The sequence below is a fragment of the Pogona vitticeps genome, chromosome 6 (genome assembly GCF_051106095.1).
Source record: "Pogona vitticeps strain Pit_001003342236 chromosome 6, PviZW2.1, whole genome shotgun sequence".
Classification (NCBI taxonomy): Eukaryota; Metazoa; Chordata; class Lepidosauria; order Squamata; family Agamidae; genus Pogona; species Pogona vitticeps.
Window position 1 is genome coordinate 25708490 of NC_135788.1, and position 11899 is coordinate 25720388.

General features: G+C 40.6%; 1 protein-coding gene across 1 annotated transcript in view; it reads left to right on the forward strand.

The window, feature by feature from the left end:
- The window catches only part of COL1A2 (collagen type I alpha 2 chain), a 62334-nt gene extending 51580 nt beyond the window's left edge, over positions 1 to 10754 (forward strand). Inside the window, exons 43-50 of the mRNA XM_073002786.2 lie at positions 1888 to 1941; positions 2622 to 2729; positions 3922 to 3975; positions 4085 to 4192; positions 6058 to 6304; positions 7823 to 8013; positions 8790 to 9032; positions 10279 to 10754. Of these exons, the coding sequence (XP_072858887.2) occupies positions 1888 to 1941; positions 2622 to 2729; positions 3922 to 3975; positions 4085 to 4192; positions 6058 to 6304; positions 7823 to 8013; positions 8790 to 9032; positions 10279 to 10425 (1152 nt within the window). The 3' untranslated portion in view covers positions 10426 to 10754. The remainder of the gene's footprint in view (positions 1 to 1887; positions 1942 to 2621; positions 2730 to 3921; positions 3976 to 4084; positions 4193 to 6057; positions 6305 to 7822; positions 8014 to 8789; positions 9033 to 10278) is intronic.
- The last annotated feature ends 1145 nt before the right edge of the window (positions 10755 to 11899 follow it).

Here is an 11899-nt window from a genome sequence, read left to right on the forward strand (position 1 = left end):
CCCCTGCAGTGCCCCCACTCATCTACGGGCACCTGCAGCCTCTGTGAGTGGTCCAATGACCTGGGTTAAGTACACTGTATTTCTGTTTCCAGGATACTCCCATCCTCCTCCTCCTGCATATTCTATATACTCCTCCATCTTCCTCCATCTTGTTATGCAGCAGTAGAGCAGTAGATAAGCGCAGAATCGGTATGAGTCCTCCCTGCGCAGGCAGTGAAGTGTGCTTTGCAGCTCAGAAGGACAGTATCTTCAAAAACATTTAACCTACTGATGCCTCAATTAATGTAATGTTATTGATATCTATTTTTATTTTTGAAATTTACCAGTAGCTGCTGCATTTCCCACCCTTGGCTTATACTCAGATCAATAAGTTTTCCCAGCTTTTGGTTGTAAATTGGGTGCCTCAGCTTATATTCAGGTCGGTTTATACTCAAGTATATACCCACAAGTATATTCCCCCACAGCGCCACCACGTCCCCTAAGTATATACGGTAACCTGAAAATAAGCCCTTTTTTAGGATGCTCGTAATATAAGCCCTACCCCAAAAATAAGCCCTAGTTAAGTGAAACCCTACCCTCCACCATTGTGCAGCAACCAGAAGAAGATGACATGACTGTATTTGAATAAACATAGATTGTTGTACATGAAAAAAAAATCCCTTGAAAATAAGCCATAATGCATTTCTGGAGCAAAAATTAATATAAGACCCTGACTTATTTTCCAGGAAACACAGGACACCTTCCTCTTGTTCTTCATGCCCATGTGAAGGAAAGCACCCACATGCACATCATTTCTCTCACTCCTAAGCACTCTGTCTGGCCTTTCTCCAAACATCATCCCCAATACAAAGAATATTGTATGGCTCACAGCCCAAATCTCTTTAGATTTAAACTGTGGCCCTTGCATGTCGAATAGTTGTGGGTGCTGACTATAAAATTGTTCAAGAACCTTAATAAAATAGTAAGATAGGTTCATTCCCATTCACTGTCAGTTACTCCCCCATAAAAAAATCCCACTTTACCTAGGAGGTCTCCTCTGCTATATATTTTCACAATCTTCAATATCAGTGGTTTAAGCATCTGGGTGTAGAGTCAGAGGTTGGGAGTTCAGTTCCCCCACTGTGCTGGCCTTGATGATCCATGGATTTCCTTCTAGTTCTGCAGTTATAAGATTTATTTATTTATGGTTATATTGTAAGCCATGGCATTCCAGTCATCCTGAACCTTCCAACGGTGCCCATTAATGGCAGCAAGAATAACAGGAATTACTCTATTCCTTATTGCTTTTTGATGAAGTCTAAAGGTGTGATGTCAGAGGGCTTAATTTGTCCCAGCAAAAACTGCAGTGCTACGTTGTTTGGGCTACTATTTTACCCTCTGCACTGTTCAGTTTCCTTGCAATAGAAATTCATGTGTAAAGCAGTGTCCTGCTGGAGGAAAAAAACTATAAGTGGGTATATTCTTTCATTTGGGAAAGTTTTCAGCAACGGCCAGGATCATTTGGCTATGTTGGCTGATGTGTTCTGGGATTCCAAAAAAGAAGTAACTTTTCAAATATCACTTTATGTAATGCATGGTAAACAGGAAGCACAAGTCATCTGTGCTTCTTATTACAGTAATTAGTTTTCTCTTAATATCTGAACCACCATAGCAGGTACACAGCCTTAGTAAAGAACCAAATTGTATGCCACCCCATTTGGGGGGGGGGAATCAGTATTTCACTTCGGATATCACAAATGAAGTGCAGAAGAGGATATGTGAAACATTTGTTATGTTCTTCATATGTACTGGATTGGTACATTTTAGCCAAGAGAAATGTACCAATCCACCCTTAGGTTTCTGATTCTTGTTATCACACATATATTCTTTGTTGTGTTTTCTTTCCAGGGTCCTGTTGGTCCCGCTGGTTCCACTGGTCCCGCTGGTCCAAGAGGACTTCCTGTAAGTCCAGTTTATGGTTTATTTCTGTATTTATGGTGAGTCTTTTCTTACAGAAGGATGGCCCTTATGGAGATTTGAAAATAGGGAAAACCTTTGCACAAACAAGGATAGTGATATCTGAACAAAGTAGAGAAATGGAGTATAGTGGGGATCTCTCCCAAGGTTAGAAGAATTTGAGATTGTAGTGACATGCACTCCTTTGACAAAGAGATAAAAGACGAAAATAATTGTCAAGCCAAATCATTCTGAAATGTAATCTCATAAGCAAATGTGAGATCTGTGCCACTTAGGGCTAGCCTACAATGTGTGCAAAATATATGCCTCAGAAAACTAACTGCTTAGAAACATTGCCTTTTGTAGAGCACCCAGAATCCCACAGCAACTATGGCTGGTGGTCATAATAACCAGGGGATTTCAATCTCTTGTAGTCCAAAAATGTTACTTTTCCAATCCATCCCCCAAAAAACTTTCCCCATTCAAGGCTGCAGTCTCTGCCTGTTACCAAAGATTGCCATGAAAGAGTTTCACTAATAGATTTTTAAAAAGAGCACAACGCCACACTCACAAACACATCGTGCAAACCAGTATTTCTGGAATTATTCATACTGACGTTGAGCTTCATTGTTTGGTTTGCTGAAACTCTTCCTTTTTCAGTGTTCATGTTCTTGTTTCTTCTGTAGGGCCCACAAGGTCCCCGTGGTGAGAAAGGTGTTGTTGGCGACAAGGGACCCAGAGGTCTGCCTGGGTTGAAAGGACACAATGGACTTCAGGGACTTCCTGGCATTGCTGTAAGTTTGTTATTTCAACAGGAGGCCCCAACAACAACAAAAAAAATAAAATCCCACTGATAAACAAAAATTATAATCTTCTTTGTAACCTATGGCAAATTCCATGAGTTATTCTGGGCCAGACTCTGTGAAGATACCTCCATAAATTCCCTTTGAAGTATAATGGAAGAAAGAGATTTGCAACCAAATGTAGCAGTGCAGAGTGATCCTGATCCTGGTTTCAGCCTGTAGGCTAGCTAGTCATATCCTCTTCCATGATGCTTAAGACAATTTTCTCTCCCTATTCCTGAGTTTTTATCCACCCCTCACAACAGTCAGCCAGCATTTCATGCTCAGTGTCATGGGGAGCTTTAGAAGCTTTCTTCCTTTGGAATCTCCCCCTCAATGGTGTGGGTTTCCCACCAGACCTGTTTGTATCTTAGAGATGGGTGGTGCCATTGTGGCTATCCAAGGTTTGACACTTGGAGAATTAATGTACTGTTAATATGCAAGGAGATCTACTGGGGTCTTTCCATATAGCTTCATATTGCCTATTTACATTGTCAGCAGTCTTGCCATGTTTCAAGCATGTGTCATGTTACCTTTTAGCTTCCTGCAGTGCCTAATTTACAAAATCTCACAAGAAATATCATGAATTGCTCAGTACCATCTAGAAGCTTCAACCCTCTTGCCTAGAAATCATATCCCTGGTTCAAAGTATATGAGGTGTCACACTAGCTGTGATTATTTAGAGAAGGCTTTCACAGCCAGGATCTAATGGTTGTTGTGGGTCCGGAGCACAGAGTGCTGTCCTCTGAAGATGCTGGCCACAGAGACCTGCGAAATGTTAGGAAGAACAACCTTCAGAAGACAGCCAAAGAGCCCGAAAAACCCACAACAACCATTATTTAGAACATTGGAAACACACTTTGTATATTCCAAGAGATACTTTTGTCATTCATATTACTTTCTGTTTCTTGATACTGAGTCCTCCTAATATATATAGAGAAATAGGTAGACACGCAGAGAGAGAAGACTTTGAAAATGAACTCAGGATCAAAACAAGCCCTCTGTAGTATTCCACCCCTCCCCCCCCAAAAAAAACACAATTCATCCATTCTGCAAGTAGTATAAATTTTCTGCAAGGAGAAAGGGGCAAGTCGAAACACTGTTTTCAGTTTTTCCCCTCTTTTATTTTGTCTCATCTCAACAGGGTCATCATGGAGAGCAAGGTCCATCTGGTATCCCAGGTCCTGCTGGCCCAAGGGTATGTCCACTCACATGATTCTGTCTCACTGATACACCACCTTTCTCTTCTTTCCTTGTACCTGGTGTACTGAGTTGTGAATATTCTTCCCCCACCCTTTCTGTTTTAGGGCCCTGCTGGTCCTTCTGGTCCTGCTGGAAAAGACGGTCGCAATGGTTTGCCTGGACCTGTAGGCCCTGCTGGTGTGCGTGGATCTCAAGGTAGCCAAGGACCTTCTGTAAGTATGAATTGTGATGCTGATATGGTGAAATGAAACAATAAACTTTAATATTCACAGCGTAAATCTGGCCATGTTTATTTAGGAGCATTCAGTGGGAGTTACTCCTGTGTAAGTTCGTATATATTTGCAGCACAAGACTGCCATCCTACGCACACTATTCTAGTAATAAAACCTACCATATGCTTACTTTCAAACATAAGATTCCCTAGCATGCACATTCCAATCTTGAACTTATTTAATTAGAAGGAATTATTATTGATTCCTATAGAGCTTAGCCTTCTGAGTCCCTCCCAGTTGGAAGCATATTTATCTGGAAGGAAACTCTCTTGAAATGAACATGACTTATTACTAGGTAAATGCCTCCAAGCCTGAGATTTGCAGCTGCAGTCATGTAAACAAAGAGCGCACAACCTGTAGCACTTGGATCCTTGCGTTGTAGTTGCTAAAGCCAGTGAGAGCCCATCCAATTGTTCCTAGAAGTAATTAGTCAGCTGCCACCCCACCTCTGAGATCACTATACACCTGTTACTAGTAGTCGAGATGAGCACCCGTCTTAGTAAAGATTGCAGGAAAGTGCATGCATGCATGCATATGTGTGTAGCCTCTCCTCACATTATCACCCGATAGAGCCTTTAGGCTGCAAATGTCATTCACCCCTGCTATACCTACTGTACTTGCTTTGGAGTAAGTCCCATTGAACGCATTGGACAAAATCCTGTTCCATAACTTTGCACTCAGTGCAATTGAGATTAGATGCTAGAAACATTTAACTTACACTAAATGAAAGCTCCCTATCCCCCACCCCTGCCATTTTAGGTTCCAGGGCTCCCTTTTTTTTCCTGGGAAAGCCTTGGGAACCTCATGACAGGGGGAGCCTTTAAAAGTCAATTTACTTTCGTCTGTTTACTTTCAAAGGTTTCCCATCCCATCCTGAGGCTCTCAAAGGCCCAAGGGAAAAGGAAGCCTGAGGGAGCCTCAGAACCTAAAACAGGGGAGGGTGGGAAGCTTTTAATTAGTGTAAGTTAAATGTCTCTGGTGCCGGATTCAAATTGTACCAGGCGCAAAGTTATGCAACAGGGTTTCCCCCATTGTGGCTTACCTCTGGATACAGATAGGATCACTGCAAACAGGGATTGTTCAGCTTCCTTTGCTGTTAAGAGGAGGAAGCCTTTTCTGTCTGAAAAATGAATATAACATGAGTGCTATCCCCTGGAAAACAGGCACATGGGCACTGTACTGTTTAGCATCATGGAACAAACGAAAATTATTTAGAAGCAGACCTGATATTTCCAATTGGACTGACTTCCACATTATGTTTAGGGCTGCAGTTTAAGACCAAATCCTAAAAATGTCTAGAATCCACCACAATCTTGCTACAGTTCTTATTGTTTCAATTAAAATTTTCAAACTAAGCCAAATAACATAGCTTTTAATTACAGACCAGACTGTATTCATATTAAATTCTTCCCCACTGCCTGCATTGTACCAGATAAAGGATTCAATCTTAAGTATATATGTGTTACATCCTAGGTCCGCTGTCTCATCACTAATTTTAGTTGATGCATATCACTTCTATAGTAGCTCTCCCAGGTGTGAGTTCAGCAAAATTAACCCTTGATGGCGTTTTTACTGTTTATGTGGATTTGAGATAGGACATTTTGCACAAGCAAGCAAAGTGTAAGATAAACACATGCCTACTCATTTCTAGAGATGGGACGGCCTGGAAAAAACCTGGAAAAATTGGGGAGGGGGATGCACACAGTTTTTTTTCCTGTTTTTTTCTCAAAGCCATTTTATATGGCTTCAGAATTTCCAGAACCCTTACATCTCTACCCATTTCTTCCAACCCTGAACATCTCTAGGGTCCACCAGGACCACCTGGTCTTCCTGGCCCAGCTGGTCCCAATGGTGGTGGATATGAGATTGGCTATGACATGGAATACTACCGGGCAGATCAGCCTTCTCTTAGACCCAAGGACTACGAAGTTGATGCCACTCTGAAATCATTGAACAACCAAATTGAGACCCTCCTCACCCCAGAAGGCTCTAGAAAGAACCCAGCTCGCACTTGCCGTGACTTGAGACTCAGCCATCCTGACTGGACCAGCGGTACGTTGTAAAGCTGGATGCTTGACTAATAGCTTCTACTTTGGTTGTTGTGGGTTTTTCGGGCTTCTTAGCCATGTTGTGAGGGTGGTTTTTCCTAACATTTTGCCAGTCTCTGTGGCCGGCATCTTCAGAGGACAGCAAACTGTGCTCATGTTGAGCAAAGTACAAAGCTTGTACTTTGCTCAACATGGCATCTGGATGGTTTCAATGATTACTAAAATTCCACTTGTGCAGATGATCAGTAAAATGCATGTGTCCTTAGTTGGATGAAGATGAGCATAGCTGCATGTCCTTTTCTGTTCTATATTTTATTTGGGATGCACTTCCACAACACCAAGGAATTAAGTGTGAGCTATCCTTTTCACAATTCTTTGTCAGTTCTGTGGAGGTATAGGTAATGACAGATGGAGAGTTGGGCTTTTCCACATACAGTCGTGCCTCGCTTAGCGAGCGCTCCATTTAGCGACAAAATCGCTTTGTGATGAACTTTTTGCGATCGCTTTACGATGTTCCCTATGGGGTATCTTTGCTTTTCGATGACCGATCATCGCAAAGCGACCATTTTTGCACAGCTGATTGGTGGCTTCAAAATGGCCACCGGGGAAAAAACATGGCCGCCCGCTGTTTTCTGGGACGGATTCCTCGCTTAACAGGCAGCGAAAATGGCTGCGCTGTGGAGGATCTTCGCTGAATGGTGAGTTTGAAGCCCCTAGGAATGCATTAATCACATTTTAATGTGTTTCTATGGGATTTTTTATTTCGCATTGCGACGTTTTCGTTCAACAGTGATTTCGCTGGAACGAATTAATGTCGCAATGCGAGGCACCAGTGTATAACAAACTGTCTCCCTGGAAAGTGTTGTGCTGCTTTCCATGAAGCACAAGCCAGGAATCTGATTCAGCACCACATCTGGTTCCATCTGGTTCTGTAATAAGCTAGTTCTTGTTACAGTTTATGTATATTCCTTACATTTAATGGATTATAACTTTTAATTAAAATTGTCTGGAGCAATCCATCCCTTTAATCTTCAGTTGTTTTTAATATAGTTAAATTTAGTTTGGTTTAGTTATATGCTCCTTTCTTATTGTAGATGGTGTACAAACTAGCTGACAATCAGTATCAGGTTAGCATCACGTGAAGAGAAGCAAAATTATAAAATACAGTAAAATTCAAATTAGACAAAATGGACAATTCAATAATCATAGCATAAAATGTAATATTTCAGTGAAATAATCTAGATATAATACATAAGAATCTGAATTAATGAGATTAACAGGGTAAAATGAACAAACAAAAGCTAACACAAACTTGTTTATGCATGTCTTGCTGCTGGCCAAGGGGTACTGAAGCAGTCTGGTTTAAATATACTGTTATGAAATGAAGCCTCCCACCCCAAGACTTTTGTAGTTTTGCAGTATACAGTACATCCACATGGCTCATTTGGCTGAACAGCAGTGTGAGTGTTTGATAAGAGTATTTGATAAGTCTTATTTGCTGTTGCTTTTTTCGAAATGACAGGATTCTACTGGATTGATCCTAACCAAGGCTGCATCCTGGATGCTATTAGAGTATATTGTGACTTCTCCACTGGCGAGACATGCATCCATGCCAATCCAGAAACTATCCCAGCTAAGAACTGGTACATTAGCAAAAACCCCGCTGAGAAGAAACACATTTGGTTTGGAGAAACTATCAATGATGGTACTCAGGTGAGCACGCACACTGCAGATGTTCTCATCAATGTGTTACCGAGTCCCTAGTCTAAGCAAATTAAACTTTGTGTTAAGAAGTACTTTTTACTGTCTCTCCTGAACCTACTTGCCAAACAGTGTCAGTGGACATTATCCTTATGTTTTGTACAGGGTGAGAAACATGCTATCCTTTGAATGTTTTTGGACTGCAATACCTATCAGACCAATCTAGCATATGCAATGGTGATGGATGAAGGGAGTAGTAGCCCAACAACATCTGTAGGGCCAAATGTTCCCTATCCTTGCTTTAAGTTATGAGAGAACACATGCACACCCCAATTCTCTCCATGCTATTCACATGTTTAAAGTAAATCTGTTACGTCTCCAAAGGGACTCATTTTTACATGGGTAGTGACACCTGGACATCATTTGATCACTGTGTTATATTACACTGTGTCTGTGTGATAACCAATACATTTTTATGGAATGGAGTCCCTCTGAATAGGATGTAAAAGTCCAACTATTATATAAGAGTATCTCTAGCCTCAGAGATGGAGAACTAGTGGCCTTCCAAATGTTTTGGTCTGGGTACTCCAAATCACATGGAGGGTCAAAGGTTCTCCACCCTTTTCCTAGATAGCCATCTTTATTATTCATTGCTCTTTATTGTTTATATTTCTCCACCACTGTCGTTGCCTTTAGATGCCATTGTTCATTCATTTGACTTGTAAAAAACCCAGACATATTATTCCTGTAATTTTAACTGTGTGTTTCCTATAACCCTCTATTTTTAGTTTGAATACAATGACGAGGGTGTGACTTCCAAGGACATGGCCACTCAACTTGCCTTCATGCGGCTCCTGGCCAACCATGCCTCTCAGAACATCACTTACCACTGCAAGAACAGCATTGCTTACATGGATGAGGAGACAGGCAACCTTAAGAAGTCACTGATACTGCAGGGATCCAACGATGTTGAATTACGAGCTGAAGGCAACAGCAGGTTTACTTTCAGTGTTCTTGAAGATGGCTGCTCTGTAAGTACTAGTTCTTTCTTTTTAAAAAAATGCAGTATATCTAAATATTATCATCTTCCTGCAATGCCAGATTATTTTGAAAGAACACAGGTCATTTATTTTTATTCTAATACTGGGAATCCTCTGGACCTGCAGCTGTTGCTGAACTCCAATTCCTATCACCTCAAGCTAGTCTGACTCATGATGAGGTGTGATAGGAATAGTAGTTCATGAACATCTAGAGGTCCAAAGGTTCCTTTACAGCACAATCATATACAGTAAGATGTCCCATTCAGCTGAGAGAGTTTACTCCAAGCAAGACTGTATCCCAAGCTTAGTTTATGGAAGATATGTTTTCAGTTGTTGAAAGTACTCTTCCAGGGTGTTAAAATATTTTCCTGTAATAATGCTGCACTTCTTGGTCATTGAATTAATACAGAAAAGCAAACACGTACAGTGGTGCCTCGCTTAACGAGGAAATCGCTTAACGAGGAAATCGCTTGACGATTAGGTTTTTGCAATCACAAAACGATGGTTTAAATGGGAAAAATCTGCTTCACTATGATCTGTTCCCTGCCTCGGGAACCAATTTTCGCATTACGACGATCTAAAAACATTTGATTGTCGGGTTTCAAAATGGCCACCGGGTGTACAAAATGGCTCCCTGCTGTTTTAGGAGCCATTTTCCGCTATACAGGCACCCAAAAATGGCTGCCCCTATGGAGGATCTTTGCTGGACGGTGAGTTTTCAGCCCATTGGAACACACTGAATGGATTTCAGTGCATTTCAATGGGCTTTTTCAATTTCGCTTTATGATGTTTTCACTCTACAGTTATTTCGCTGGAACGAATTAACATCATCAAGCGAGGCACCACTGTACTGACTGAAATGCTTTTGTTCAGTTATTCAGAGTGCAGTTTGTGGAAGTATATTGTTGTAAGTTAAGAAATCTCTGTAGACATTGGCTGTTGCATACTGAGGGAGATTTCTTAACTTGAGGCAATTAAACTCTAAAAATTAAGCCTTTTACATAAAAGCACAAGATTTCAGCTACTGTAGGGACTTTGCTCTCTGCCTAATTGCTACTGCGCTGAATTCCTTAAGAGCCAAAAAAAAGACAGGAAGAGGGGAACTCAACACTAACAGAAACAATTCACAATTCACATATATATATATATCTGGGAATGCCTGTTGATCCCTGATGAAAGCCGTCAGTTAATGCCTTGAGAACTCTTCTAATTACTGTTTACTATTCCTGTCTTCCAGAAAAAGAACAACAAATGGGGCAAAACGATTATTGAATACAGAACTGATAAGCCATCTCGCTTACCCTTCCTTGACATTGCACCTTTGGACATTGGTGGCGCTGACCAAGAATTCGGTGTGGACCTTGGCCCGGTCTGTTTCAAATGAATGAACTCTAACTAACTTAAACCAAAACAACAAAAAATATTCTCTCTTTGCCATTTCTTTTTTTTTTTAAATACTGAAAGCTGACTCCTTCCATTTCCTCTGTTCATCTACTTGCTTAAACTCTTGGCGAAAGAGAAGGAGAAGGATTTTTTATTGGAACGTTGCACAATGCAATTTAATACAGCCCCCCCAACAAGGAATCGGAAGGTGTGTGGTTTTTTTTTTTCAAGAGTATGTCATCTTGTTGTGGAAAATGTCAGCCTTTGTGTAAAACTGAAAAAAACAAAAAAACCCAAACAAAAACCAAATAAAAAAATCCTGAAAGTTTGCACCACTTGTGGCCTTTGAGTATCTTCCACAGAGGAAGTTTAAAACCAAAGCTTCCAAAGGTTTGAACTACCTCAATACACTTCTAAGCCAAGTGCTGTGTGATCCACATTCTTATACATAATCGGAGGTGTTTTTGGTCCCATTCATAATAGAAAGGTGCTGATTCAGTATTATGGAGTATATTGCCAATACTTGAACTTCAATGGTGCTAGTTTCATTTGAAAATCAGAACCAAAACCACTTATCTGTATTAAGTTGTATTGTTTTCTTTGGAATCTGTTTCAAAATAAAGTGAGAACTGACCCCATCTCACCGCCAGACTAAGCATGTGGATCATTTCTCTACCCACCTCACCCCAACCTGTCTTCGTCCTCTTCTTCAACATCAGGTGTCCATGCTTTTTTAAATCTCATTTTCATCCTCTCCAATGGGCAGAAAGGAAATCATCGTTTCTCAAAAAAATAAAAAAATTGTACCTATTTTGTATATGTGAGATGTTTAAATAAATTGTGAAAAAATTGAAATAAAGCATGTCCAGTGTTCCAAAAGAAACCACTGAATGAGTAAAGTTCCTTTAAGTGTATCAACAGATATTTTTGCATCTGTTTACTTCGCAAATTTACTTTTATTAAAACATAAGAAGGTAGAAAGATTCAGTACTGCTTCCAGCAGCTATAATCCAGTAGTTCAGTGGAGTAACTTGCAACTATAGCAGGACTACTGCATCAATAGAACTTATAAAAGGGTTAACTCACCAAATCCCCACTGATTCTATGGGCCTAGTTTCGTTGCAACTTACTATGCTAAGCAACAGGATTTCAAACATAGTGCCTCACTCCAACCCAGTCTCTATTCTGAGTGTTTAAATTTAGCTGATTGTTGAATATGCCAAATCCTTACTTTCTTTCAATTAATCAATAGTATTTACTATGTCAGGAATGGGAACTTCTGGCCTTCTGGATGGATGTGGCCCAACAACGTTCCCATCCAGCCTGTGAGTGTCTTCTTATTTCCAACTAGAAATACTGTTAAGAATCCAACTGAATATGTATACTGTACCAGCGTAAGTCCAATGATGAAACTCAGACTGCAAATGGCTATTAATAAGTTCTCGATTGAATTCCTGGTCACATGTGTACTCATA